The sequence below is a fragment of the Bicyclus anynana genome, chromosome 13, assembly GCF_947172395.1.
Source record: "Bicyclus anynana chromosome 13, ilBicAnyn1.1, whole genome shotgun sequence".
Classification (NCBI taxonomy): Eukaryota; Metazoa; Arthropoda; class Insecta; order Lepidoptera; family Nymphalidae; genus Bicyclus; species Bicyclus anynana.
In genome coordinates, this window is record NC_069095.1 from 8,307,133 (window position 1) to 8,321,459 (window position 14,327).

At 36.7% G+C, this 14,327-nt stretch overlaps 1 protein-coding gene and 1 long non-coding RNA gene across 7 annotated transcripts in view; both read left to right on the plus strand.

Annotated features, from left to right (window-relative positions):
* The window catches only part of LOC112053089 (transcription factor collier), a 79,684-nt gene that overhangs the window by 2,062 nt on the left and 63,295 nt on the right, over window positions 1-14,327 (plus strand). For all 6 annotated transcript variants that reach the window (XM_052885008.1, XM_052885009.1, XM_052885006.1 and 3 more), the window contains exons 2-4: window positions 1,002-1,137; window positions 8,607-8,763; window positions 13,638-13,701. In XM_052885008.1, the coding sequence (XP_052740968.1) occupies window positions 1,010-1,137; window positions 8,607-8,763; window positions 13,638-13,701 (349 nt within the window). In that variant the 5' untranslated portion in view covers window positions 1,002-1,009. The remainder of the gene's footprint in view (window positions 1-1,001; window positions 1,138-8,606; window positions 8,764-13,637; window positions 13,702-14,327) is intronic.
* Window positions 11,706-12,269, plus strand: LOC128198653 (uncharacterized). The gene is made up of 2 exons (XR_008251377.1): window positions 11,706-11,971; window positions 12,059-12,269. It is a non-coding gene; the product is annotated as an uncharacterized LOC128198653 (long non-coding RNA).

Below are 14,327 nucleotides of genomic sequence, written 5' to 3' on the forward strand. Positions count from 1 at the left end.
TTTCTTTCTAACATAAATTTGTACCTACCCAAAGTACAACGAAAAACTTTGAAAGTCAGGAAAGGACATAAAGTGAGCTTCTAAGTAACTAGTGGACGGCCTGCAGTTTTACCGGCGTAGATAAAAAAATTGAATTGAAAAAAAAAAAATGAAGATGAGAATTTTTTAATTCTCTATGTGTGTGAAGTCTGCCATTCCGCATTTGGCCAGCGTGGTGGACTAAGGCCTAACCCCTCTTGTTCTGAGAGGAGACTCGTGCTCAACAGTCAGCTGAATATGGGTAGTTAATGATAAATGTAGGTATGTTGTATTACTTATCGTTCGTTATCAACCCATATTCGGCTCACTGCTGAGCTCCTCCCTCTCAGTCTGAGAGTCTCCTCTAAGAGGGGTTAGGCCAATAGTCCACCACGCTGGTCAAATGCGAATTGGCAGACTACACACACGCAGATAATTAAGAAAAATCTCTGGTATGCAGGTTTCCTTACGATGTTTTCCTTCACCGTTTGAAACACGTGATATTTAATTTCTTAAAATGCACACAACTGAAAAGTTGGAGGTGCATGCCCCGGAACGGATTCGAACCCACACCTTCCGGAATCGGAGGCAGAGGTCATATCCACTGGGCTATCACGGCTCTTTATTATATTATTATTGTCTTTCTATATTGTATTATCATTGTTGAAAAATTATAAAAAAAAATTAACCCTCCCGCTGCGGGACAAATGAACGCCTAAGGAGCCGTGGTCAGGGTTCCAGAGTGATGAGGAACCTCCACACAATACTCGGTCGTCTTCTGTATTTGACCCTTGAATCCAGCATTTAAGCGAAAGAATCTTAAGGTATTGGTCTAAGCTTATCGCTATAAGACCATTGACTGAGACGACTGTCGGAACAATAATGATTGACTCAGCATAGCGGTAATCTCGTGAGGAAGGTCCAAGTATTTTGATACGTTTTCCTTTATTCATGGTTATTAACCCCATAATATTTTTCCCCAGGGGGTCTGATGTTCGGCTTGCACCACCAAGAGGCCGCCGGAGTACACGCACAGCCTCGAGGTCCTGTCACCTCCTTGAAGGAAGAGCCGCTGACTCGAGCATGGATGACTCCTACCTCCTTAGTTGACAATACCAAGTAGGTATTTTATCTAAACTAATATAATATAGAGGTAATGTTTGTTTTGTGAGGTTGTAGGGGGTAATATCTAGATAAACTGAACTGATTTTAAAAAGGCATTTCAGTTTATCTAGATATTAACTTTTTTCAGTTTATCTAGATATTTATTATTTTTTTAGGTACCAGTATAAAGCCTATATTTGTGAATATCATAGACTATATTTTAATACCCGTATTCCTACGGGAACGGAAATTATGCAGGTGAACCATCATTGCGATTTTCTGAACTTTTGGCTGTTTTTATTTAGGAAATTATTATTATTTGTCTGATCCGAGATTTGAACCATGGACCTTAATAAACCTAGACGGAATAGCTAACCACGGGTCAAATGACCATGTGTTTTTATAAATAGAGTCATTTTGTTTACATGTCGTTCAAATAGCCTCTATTTCTCTTGATAATCATATGGAATCAGAATAATGTTAATACCATATTTACGGTTCCTTAATAACCCTAGACAATCTAGCTAACTACGGGTTAAATGACCATGTGTTTATATAAATAAAGCCATTTTTGTTTATATGACGTTCAAATAGTCTCCATTTCTCTTAATAATCATATGGTATAAGGATGCGATGTTAATCCCATATTTACGGTTCATATAAGCCTGTTAGCGGCGAAAAGAGCATCGCACTAAACACATTTGAGGCAAATTGAGTTAAGTGTGCAAACAGGCACAAATGTTCACTGCTACTGTTAAATACTGGGTGGGATTATGGCAGCGGTTTGAAGGGAGATACCGACTTCATACCTTTTAATAAACATAATATTAAAAAAAAACATAAATAAAATACAATTGTTATGAGCCTAGCTTAGTTTTTTACTGTTAAATACTGGGCAGGTTTGTGGCAGCGGTTTGAAGGAAGATACCGAATTGGTATCTCCCTTCAAACCGGTTCATACCTTTTAATAAACATATTTTATAAGAAGAAGACTACTTCTTATGTAGCTCTAAATAAACAATAGTTCTTTATGCATGTCATGTAATGTCATTTAAGAACGAGTGCTACAGTCGCTAATTACGTGTAGTGGCATAAAATAGCTTTTCTAAGACCATGATAAGGAATTAGGTAACAAAACTTGTTAAATAATATTTAATTGGCGTTTAGTCGGTAAAGTAGGGTTGCAAACACTCAAAGTTAGTTGACTATAATTATTTCATTTTATAAAAGTAATTTTGTTTTGCTGACGCTACTTCAATTTCATATACAAACGCCTCTTTCTCCTTGGAGTATATATTCTTTGCCCTGTCTGTACGCTTTACCACAAAAATTAAAACCATCTTCCGAAAAAAAGAGTGCCTATAGGTATATACCTTTAGATTTATTGTATAAAAATAAAGAGTGCAATATACAGCATATCCACATTAAGATTCCGTTGCAAGCACAGTAAGTACTCCATAAAATACCGACCTGCCAATACACAATAACGTTATTATCGCATATGGGGTCCAATCAGGGGCGAGCAAATTTCGCACGGGCGATAATGAAGCGCGTAGCAAGTGTGTTCATAAACGCAAAGGGCGCGATAAATCATCGCGCGGGCCGTTTTACAGTTTCGCATGCGACTGTAGATAATGTACGGCCTATAAATTAAAATTTCAATAGCGATATATCATTATAACGAGTGATATGAAAATAGTAGCGTTAACCAGATAACGCTGCCATGATGTGGTATTTTGTTTAATGGAAGCGTGCAGGTATTCCTTTTGCGAATATTTTTGGGTGTTACAGTTATTTGGGTAAATTACGGGTAGGTACGTTACATAAATATTGTAGTACGATAAAGTGAAGTAGATAATTTTAGTACTCTATTAGGTATAAAATATAAGCATGATTTAAAATACATGTAAAAAAACCATTGGTTGACAGCTTCTGCTTCATCTATTCCCACATTGCTTAATGTAATTAATTATGAACTCAAGTGTCTTTTATAATGCAATAACTGCAATGATATTTTTTTTTATTCTTTACAAGTTAGCCCTTGACTACAATCACACCTGATGGTAAGTGATGATGCAATCTAAGATGGAAGCGGGCTAGCTTGTTAGGAGGAGGATGAAATCCACACACACCTCTTTCGGTTTCCACACGACATCGTACCTCTAAATCGCTTGGCGGTACGTCTTTATCGGTAGGGTGGTAACTAGCCACGGCCAAAGCCTCCCACCAGCCAGACCTGGACCAATTAAGAAAACCTCAATCGGTCAAGCCGGGGATCGAACCCAGGACCTCCGTCTTATAAGTCCACTGCGCATACCACTGCGCCACAGAGGCCGACGAATATATATTTACATATCATGGTAATGTTACGTGACATCAGATATATTATAACCTACAATATGTTTGAAGAATAAAGTAAGGTGAATTTTTTGTTTCAAAAACTTTCCCCGATTTTCTCGCGAACGCAGTCGCGGGCGTACTCTAGTATTATAATAAACTATCAGCGTTTTATAATGAAGTGGCACAAGAATCAGCATTTGGTTCCGTATAATATTTATGATGCTGTATCGGTGTTCGAATTAGTGCGTATTGTTTGCGGAGGGTCGTCCAACATCTGTCATGTTTTACGTACCTCCATGTACGGTCCTTCATGACATATTTATTTTATTTGGGCAAACAGTTTTATGAATAAACAGTAGGTTACCCATAATATGTTTAAGGTTGAATACATATAAAATAGACTAACTGTTAATCGTACAGGGTTCATAACAAAATCAAAATCAAAATTCATTTATGGCTTAGTTTACAAGCACTTTTTAACCGACTTCAAAAAGGAGGAGGTTCTCAATTCGGTCGGTATTTTTTTTTTTTTTTTTTTTTTTTTTTATGTATGTACACCGATTACTCAAAGACGCCTGGACCGATTTCAAAAATTCATTTTTTGTTTGAAACGGTATAGTCCCCATTTGGTCCCATTGCCATCATGTTAAGATCTGATGATGGGATCCTGGAGAAATTGAGGGGAACTTTCAAAAATTATATGGGTGTCTAGTGTGTTCGTATACTTTTCCATTTAGTACTTTTAAGCACTACAATTTTATGAAGGTTTAAAATCGATCTGATGATGGAGCCATAAAACAGACGAGGGAACTCCTCGGCGATTTATAGCAGTTACCTTGTGTTTGGGCTTGATTAATTTGTGTTAATGAGACCTTTCCACATAGATAGGTTGTGATTGTCATTTAGGGGTTTGGTGATGAAGACCAAGGACAATTAAGGGAACTCCCTTACAGTTTACAGTAACTACCTTGAGTTTGGCCTTGATTAATTCGTATTGCTGAGAACTTTCTACCTAGATGAGTTGTGTCTGTTATTAGGGGTCTGATGAGGAAGACCAAGGTCAATTAAGGGAACTCCTTAACGGTTTACGGTAGCTACCTTGTGCTTGGGCTTGATTAATTTGTATTGCTGAGAACTTTGTACCAAGATGGGTTGTGACTGTCATTAGGGGTCTGATGTATTCGTTTGAGATAAAATTTTACACTAAAAATGGAAAAATAATAAAAATTTTAATGAAAAAAATACAACCGACTTCAAAACCTAAAAACGTACCCACTAAACTAAAAAGTGAAAAATAACATCATAATATGTTCTACCTGCTAATCAGTATGAAGGCGGTGCTAAGCCGGTTATGTATTAATTCAAGCCATGTGAGAATATCTTATAGATTTAGATTTTGCAGACAGTGTTGTTTCATGTGGTCCTGTCAGAAATGGCTTAAATTAAGACTACGCCGGCTAAGCACCGCCTTCATACTGATTAGCAGGTAGAACATATTATGATGTTATTTTTCACTTTTTAGTTTAGTGGGTACGTTTTTAGGTTTTGAAGTCGGTTGTATTTTTTTCATTAAAATTTTTATTATAAAGTAAAGATTCCGGTTCGGAAGGCAGGTTCTGCTGAGAAGAACCGGCTAGTTACTCAACAGTTGCTCTTTTAAAAAAAATCATACAGTATTATAATTTACAATTGATAAAATAGGTACAAATTAATGAAAAGTAATTAAATATCACGTGTCTCAAATGGTGAAGGAAAAACATCGTGAGGCCTTACCTGCATACCAGAGAATTTTCTTAATTTTCTGCGTGTGCGAAGTCTGCCAATCCGCTTTTTGTCAGCGTGGTGGACTATTGGCCTAACCCCTCTCAAGACTCGAGCTCAGCAGTGAGCCGAATATGGGTTGATAATGATGAAATGAATGCACTCTAATTAAAACTTAAAACTAGAAGATTAATGATTTGTACCTATGCACAAATAAATAAATAATTAATTAGAGTTATTGAAGAAAAGTGTAAATATAAATATTTTATGGAAAAAATAATTAATAAACATAATTAAAAACCATTTTTAACCGACTTCAAAAAGGAGGAGGTTCTCAATTCGGTCGGTATTTTTTTTTTTTTTTTATGTATGTACACCGATTACTCAAAGACGCCTGAACCGATTTCAAAAATTCTTTTTTTCTGTTTTAAAGTCGGTAAAATAATCGAGTTAATTGGCCGAAGTCATCAAGCGTAGATTTGACAAATGCTGACAGATAGGCCGGTCGAGGGTGATGACGGACTCATTTGTTGAGCCGATGGTAAATCATTACCACCATTACTGCAGCCCTCTATAGCTTACTCACGAATTATTATAATTAAAAAAAGCTTTGTTTTGTGTTGTATAATTATTATTTTACTTTGTTAGGCAACTTATAGAAATAAGCTAGCGCCTGACTGCAATCACGCCTAATGTAAGCGAGTTCTGGGCCTGATTTGGACTTTTAAATATCAAGTTTTTCTCTTTTAGTAAAAGGATGTAACACCATGAATTTCTGAACTCGGGGCAGCTACTGAGAAATAATTCTTGGTAGAAAATAAAGTTCAATATTTCGAAGTCCGACCAAACACTCGAATCCAGGAACTCATGATCCGATGCCACATAAACTAACCACTGGACCAATGTAGTAAACAAAATAATACAAACTCGAATTAACAAAACCATATGAATGTATGCGAGTGCCGCTGTAGCTATTTCAGCGCTGTATTTGATTAAAAATGTTTCCAATTTCAAAAATTACAAACATAACGAACACGCATTTAACATCGGAAAAAACAAAATCGTTTCAAAGATTGACAAATCTACAGTGATCTGTAAGCGAAAAAAGCGCTACAACCTAATCGCGGGTGCGCTGCCGAAACTGTAGCGATAAATAAAACAATGGAGCGACGCGCGAGTATAAAATGGCAATCGCGAAACCAATTTGTTTACGCAAATTCTGCAGCGAGGAAATGAATGGGCGACCATGGCGTAATACTGTGCGGGGTAATGCGACTCTAGTGTTGCGTGCGCACTAATTGTCGATAGACTGGAAACTAGCGTAGATACAAATACATAGATACCTACATTAATTTATACTACACTAGCAGATTAATAATTTAGACTTTACTAAGTACTGTGATTTTACTAAGTACAGGATATCGGCTGAAGAACCAGTCACACGTTGCATTTGCAATGGCCAGGGCACAGAGTTCGAAGAGCCGATAGACGTTGGGCTCCCAAGGTGCTGGAATGGAGACCCCGCACCGAAAAGCACAGTATTGGTCGATCCTACACTAGGTTGAACCAAGGACATTGTTGGCCCACTAGGTAGACCAAGGACATCAAGTAGATTGCTGTGAGCAAATTGCTAGAGGTTCGAGCCTGTGGTGTTTGGAAGTCCATGCAAGAGGCATCGGCTAGCAGATCCGAAAAACGTTGTCTAAACGTCAACATGATTGTATGCAAAGAAAATTCTTAATTAATTTTTGATTTGAACACGTTAAAGGTGTTAGAGAAAATTTAAGTTACGAATTATGAACGAGGTACCAGGCGTATCATATAACCATATAATAAATTTTATTATAATTAATATCTGATTTCCTAAAATGATCATCCTTTGAAATATTCTTAATACCTCGTCTTATTTACATCGATTGTTCTATCTGTCATTCACTAATGTCAAATAACCTTATAATTTCATGGTTCCATCCACGTCCAAATGCTCGGAAGAAATTATACAGCCACATGTCGATATCGAGTTGTGTGGCACTATTTGTTTGTCGTCACTTTGCGTCATCGATAGTTTAGCGCGCTCTAAGATTTATAGCGATATCGTAGAAATATGTCGACTACACACCGTTATTGTAATTTAATACTGTGGGTAGCATTGTGTTAAATTAATCTGCTTGGAGATAGAAGTATTGAGAAATCCTCCCAACGTCACCTCCCTTCCCTGAACCATCACTTGGTTTATTTAGGACTAGCAGACCACCCCTGCGGTTTTACAGGTGTAATTCCCATTCCCTTTACGAAGTACGTGGAATAAGGATAGCCTATGTTACTCACTGATAATATAGCTTTCCATTGGTATTTTTTTTTAATTAGTCCAGTAGTTGCGGAGCCAACCTGTAAGAAACAAACAAGGATAAATATGAAATGATACCTCTTTAAAATGTTGTTAGTAGTAGATCCCTATACTTCTGCTACGTGACATTTTATGAAATGTAAATATTACAAAATATTTTTACATACAAAATTTGGTTTTAAGTAAGTTAGAGTAATATGTAAACGTCCCTACAAAGTTATGCCAATTGTTTAATTATCAATTATCTTTGTTAAAGATTCATAATTTTAAAGAAGTTACGCTTTATTGTTATCAAACTACCGTGTCCAGAAAAGGGTTAAAAATAAAAGAATCTGCAAATCACGTCTGTGCCACCTAACGGTGTTCAAACCATAAATCAACTTTGAAAGGATTATAATCTGTTGCATTGTTTTATTGTCTCTCTTAGAAACTCCTCTGTTAAGCGGTCGTTAGTTGATTATGGCGAGAGAATGTAGATTATTTGACAAATAATGAGACAAATAGGATAACTCGGGCTGAATTTAATATTTATGTTGGCAAGGGCTTTTAATTTTTTTATAATTTGTACTTGTAAATCATTGCTAAGTCAAAACAAATAACCCCATCGAGTATTTTGTTTTGACTTGGTGATGATTTACACAATTTACCAAAAATGGAAAAGCCTGCAATCCAATTCGTATCGTAACGAGTCTTCAGGCTAGTGAATTCTCGTATTCTTCAGTGCATTTTCGCATTGGGTAATGTGTACAGACAGGCGCGTGTCTAAGAGAGACCGAAGGAGCGTCAGCAAAGCAGAAATATTAAGTTTATAAATTACTTCCTTCGTCATTCCTTCCTCGTTAAATGGGCTATCTAATACTGAAAGAATTTTTCAAATCGGGCTACTAGTTCCTGAGATTAGCCCGTTCAAGCAAACAAACAAACTCTTCAGCTTTATATCGTGGATTCAAGCTCCATATACCCTCTTTTATTATACCTGGCCCTCTCATGGGCCCTTAAAATAGGCTGATAATGTTAATACAAATTGTGTTCACAGTACGGTGGGCGTTGGCCGCGCCCACTTCGAGAAGCAGCCGCCCAGCAACCTTCGCAAGAGCAACTTCTTCCACTTCGTGGTGGCGCTGTACGACCGCGCTGGCCAGCCGGTGGAGATCGAGCGCACCGCCTTCATTGGCTTCATTGAGAAGGACCAGGTAAGCGAACCGCGCACCGCCTTCATTGGCTTCACTGTCTTCATTGAGAAGGACCAGGTAAGCGAACCGCGCACCTCCTACATTGGCTTCATTGAGAAGGACCAGGTAAGTGAACCGCGCACCGCCTTCATTGGCTTCATTGAGAAGGACCAGATAAACGAACGGCGCACCGCCTTCATTGGCTTCACTGTCTTCATTGGGAAGAATAGGTAAGCGAGCAGTGCATCGCCTTCATTGGCTTCATTGAGAAGCACCAGGTAAGTGAACCGCGCACCGCCTTCATTGGCTCCATTGAGAAGGATCAGGTGAGCGAATCTAGCACCGCCTTCATCGAGAAGGATCAGGTGAGCGAACCTCGCATCGCCTTCATTGAGAATGATCATGTGAGCGAACTTCGCACCGTCTTCATTGAGAAGGATCAGGAGAGCGAATCTTGCAACCGCCATTGAGAAGGATCAGGTGAGCGAACCTCGCACCGCCTTTATTGGCTTCATTGAGAAGGATCAGGTGAGAGAACCGCGCACATGCCATAGGCCATTTTTTTACAAATGTTTATTTTTTAGATTTGGATGATAATAAAATTGGAGCTATGGTGGAACACTCTCAAAATAAAATATACTAATTTAAAACCATAAACTTCGTACATGAGTAAAACAAAATTTGATAACGTTAATTTTAAATACATTTATATCACGAGATTAGTCTCACAGAAATTGACGCGGCATTATTCTGATAATACATCTCTTTGACTCGAGTTTTTAATGATGCGTTTATCACGGCATCATCGTGATAAGCATCACAGTCACCAGTCATCAATCAGGATCGCACGCCCGTGCACTGAACATTTACATAATTCAGCTGCGTCGGTGGCGGGTTCGAATTAATGTTGTTTTGTCGGTCTGTCTCACATGCGTAAACGGTGTCCGTGTTTTAGTTTTAGTGACAATATTTATTTTATTTTTATTGATAGAAAGTATTGTATAGTTTGATTAGAAAAATAAAACCTCTGAGGGTGTTTTTAAAGTAGGTTAGTAAATTTTTTATGCAATATAGGCTTGCGCTTGACTACAATAAATAAGCCCGATGGAAAGCGTTGTCTAATTTACAGTTCATTTCATGCAGGTTGGTGACAGTTCGTTTCACTCTTGAAAATTTGTCGCGATTCACGATAGTAGTACGTATTGTTAACGTCATACAGGTGACTGTCACCGTACCCATACTATCTGAAAAGCACTTTAGTTGTCGATAGTATACTAGACGTAAATACTCGTAGAGGAGTAAATAGACAGAAAGCATTCGCTGCATTTTAAAAAGTATTTCGTATTCTCACAAAATTAGGCTCAACTCCTGTGTTCTCCATATAGGTATGAAAAGAAATATGAAGCTTAGATCGACCCTATTGCTGCAATAAATAAATAAAATAATAAATAAATAAATTGGCAGGCTTAAGGTTTCATTCTGTAACTATCACAATTAATCACGTTCTCTGACACCATGCAAAGTTATCTTACCACCCCAATAGGTTAATAGAAGAAAATTCACAAGTAGGTACTATGAACCCAAATTGGGCTCACATACTCGTGAAGAAAAAGTAACGTGAGTCACACTGAACTGGGTGTCCGTGAATGATGACCGAAGCCAAATTTAAATGTGGGCTAAAAAAAACTAATTTCAATTTCTTCGAAGAAAAAAAGATAAAAATATTTCATAGCCCGACCTAGAACTAAAATCTAAAGTCATTCTAAACTGCCCGATCAACGAGACAGTTAACTATATCTTGGAAAAACATTTAGCTATTTCTAGCATTTAACCCTTATTTACATATGTATTCCAGCCTAATGCTTCCGGCATCGCGTGATATTTTTTGGCTAAAAAACACAGCTAAGTTGAAAAGGAAAACTTATGAAATATGAAAGCGTGCAGTGTACAGAGTACAGACAGTTTGTAGGTTACTGAGCGCGACGTGTTCACACGTCTTGTTTGCTACTTCATTATTTACAGCCGACGCGTTTTTGGACGGAGCGGGGATATAAAAGACCTGACGTGTGTATTATCTGTTAAACGTGGCATTTAAAGAACCTTATTCTTTTTTTAAATTTAGTGATATTGATTTCTACGGAATAGAACATTGTTTTTATAAGCTAGGCACAAGAGCGAAGTGGGTATATAAAATATAGTAGGAGAGCTGGCAAGAATTTTTGAGTAGGTATTTGAGGCAAGCTGAAAACTTGTCCTGTACCTCTCCTATTATATCCCAATACGAAACTGCAGACCTGGCTGGTGAGTAGCGGGGCTAAATCAACCCCCAAATTTTTAAAAATATTTTTTTTTTTATCCAAAAATATACTTGAGGCAATTTGCAATTTTTATATGTTGTAGTTTAATATTTATAGAATATAAAAAAAAATAAGCCAGACGATTCAGTCGGGGTTTTAACATTGCCAGGCGCGTTCAAAAATATTTTGCAAAAAAATATAAAAAATGTATTTGAGGCAACTTGAAATTTTAATAGAGTATTATTTATAACTAAAAAATAAGACTCTCAAAAAGACAGATCATCTCGGTGGGACTTTTTACCTGCCAGGTGATCTAACAAATTTTGTATGGGTGCGAGTACGAAGCGCTATAGACAAACTGTAGAGTGAGATAGAGCGTTTATCGGCATCTGCATTAACAGGATGCGATTATAATCCATCATTTTTCCAAAAAGGAAAAATAAGGCCATATAAAATATTGATAAAAAATCAAAATTATCAAAAAGCTTTAACAGATCTTGGAGTTGCACATATTACCGGATCACGTGAAGAAATTTTGCCAATTTTGGAAGCATTTATTTGTGAAATTTATGGATATAAAAATATATCAAATATAAATGCAGCACGGTTTCAAAAATTTTGTGTAACTTACAAAGCTAACACTGAAGATGAACCTTTCAAAAAAACTTTAAAAAATTGTGATCCCTCTACTTTACCTCCGTGCAAAGCTGAATTACAACAACATCTTTTAAGAACGCAATATATAACGAGTATTTGGAGAAATGCATATTTGCGATTCCCCAGCAGTTTGACACCGAATAGAAACGGATGGACACTTCATGAGGATACGCTACATTTCCACTGGTTCGACGGAGATTGTATGCCGCAATCAGTATTCGACGCTATTGTTCATGAAAACAATAAACAAAATAATATTGGAAATGATACTACAGGTGCGTATACATAGTTTTTTTTTTTAAACTGCTGTATTTTAATTACTATGATTTATTTAATCAATCCATATATATTACTTTTCGCAGATAATGCAGGGGTATCCGAATTAGACACAGATGAATCTGAAGTTGATTCTGATGGCTCTGATGAAGGAGCATCTACAGAAGAAGAATGACAATTTCTTTCTGATATGACAGGGAATTAATTACATTGATATTTGTATACTCATAATAATTCTGCAGCTGTATTATTAGTATATAATTTTTCTATTTCAATAAATCTGATTTTGTAATTTTATATTTTTGTAATCATTACTTTATAAGATCACCTGGCAGGTAAAAAGTCCCACCGAAATGATCTGTCTTTTTGAGAGTCTTATTTTTTAGTTATAAATAATACTCTATTAAAATTTCAAGTTGCCTCAAATACATTTTTTATATTTTTTTGCAAAATATTTTTGAACGCGCCTGGCAATGTTAAAACCCCGACTGAATCGTCTGGCTTATTTTTTTTTATATTCTATAAATATTAAACTACAACATATAAAAATTGCAAATTGCCTCAAGTATATTTTTGGATAAAAAAAAAAAATATTTTTAAAAATTTGGGGGTTGATTTAGCCCTGCTACTCACCAGCCAGGTCTGCAGTTTCGTATTGGGATATAATAGGAGAGGTACAGGACAAGTTTTCAGCTTGCCTCAAATACCTACCCAAAAATTCTTACCAGCTCTTGGACTAATACCCGACGTGTGTATTTTAAGTGATACTTTAGTGTTTAAAGAACCTTATTCCTTTTTCAAATTTTGTGATATATAGTTCTACGACGTAGAACACTGTTTTCAGGCTGCAAGGTCATTGCTCTTTGTCTGGGTTGGAGAAGACTAGTTTATGGACTAGGATTATTTAGACGATAAAAAGTTTGCTATTGAATTGCACTATATGACTGTGTACTTAGTTCTTGTTAAATTTGTAAAATGGTGATAAAAAATAAACCCTGGCTGAGTTTGTTGTAGGCTTTTCTCGAACCAAGGCGCATTTGGAACCCTCATAACTTTAATTTTCAGTTTTTGACCAATTATTATATCCATTATCTAATAATATACTGACCTGACGTTTCGAAAGTGCTTGTAAACTAAGCCTAATTGAAATAAATTAAATTTGAATTTATGAGCTCATGAGAGTTATTTTTAAATATGAAAGTTTGTCATTCTATGCTCATACCATAAATAATAGGAGGAGTTTTGGATAATCGTGGCATTGAAATATGTATTATAGCTTGGCAACTTCGTTCGTAACACTCTCGGTAGTTCGCGCGGGCCGGGAGGCGTTTAGCGATGAATGAAAAACTCACGACTGATGCACCTCACAGCCCCGCACGCACGATTTCACACCTGCACAGTCTTTCCCCCCGTCGCTCGCATATCACGGGAGTGTCATCAACGAACTTGCCAGATTATAGTTAGCAGTTTGCTTTAAACTTATATTATTTGCTGCAAAAGCACGGTGGTTCAAACTCCATAGCTATCGTAATTAGGTACGTATCCCTATGGGCTGTTGCAGGAGCATGGGTGTGACAAAATTTCAACAAGACCGGGCTATCATAGTATATCGTACTATTAAAGAAAATATAGAATACCTATATGATTGATTGTCTATTGTTTTAGGAAGCAGAAGGTCAAAAAACAAACAACGGTATTCAGTACAGACTTCAACTGCTCTACGCTAATGGTAAGTTATTTTGATTAATTCTAAATTAAACGATGGCGAAGTCTTCTAGTTGCTAATATCCTCTTTATTGTTGCGCGGCTAGAAACAAGCACAATACGTGTGACGCTAAACTGTGGCGCGGCCAGTGTCTGGATGTTGACGCATTTATTTCATAGCCGCGTGGTTCCCGTTCCCGTAGGAATACCGGGATAAAATATAACCTATAGCCTTCCTCGATAAATGGGCTATCTAATACTGAAAGAATTTTTCAAATCGGATCAGTAGTTCCTGAGATTAGCGCATTCAATCAAACAGACAAACAAACTCTTCAGCTTTATAATATTAGTATAGATTACCTTGACAAATTACAATTTTTCCATGTGCAGCCTGCGGTTCAAGTCAGTCTTGAGCTTTTTCTTTTATGTAAGACCAGGGACTTGAAAAATTTTATTTGAATTATATTTTTCCTGAATAACTTTTTTACTTACACTTCAACTTCATGAAAAATTTCGCATAATCTAATTTCACATAAAGAAACTAAATCGTCTGTGAAAAATCCATGAAAGTAGTATTTTATCACGCCCATTTAAAATTTTACTAGTTTTTACGATTTTTACTCTTTTATTTTTCATATTTTGCTTTTAGAA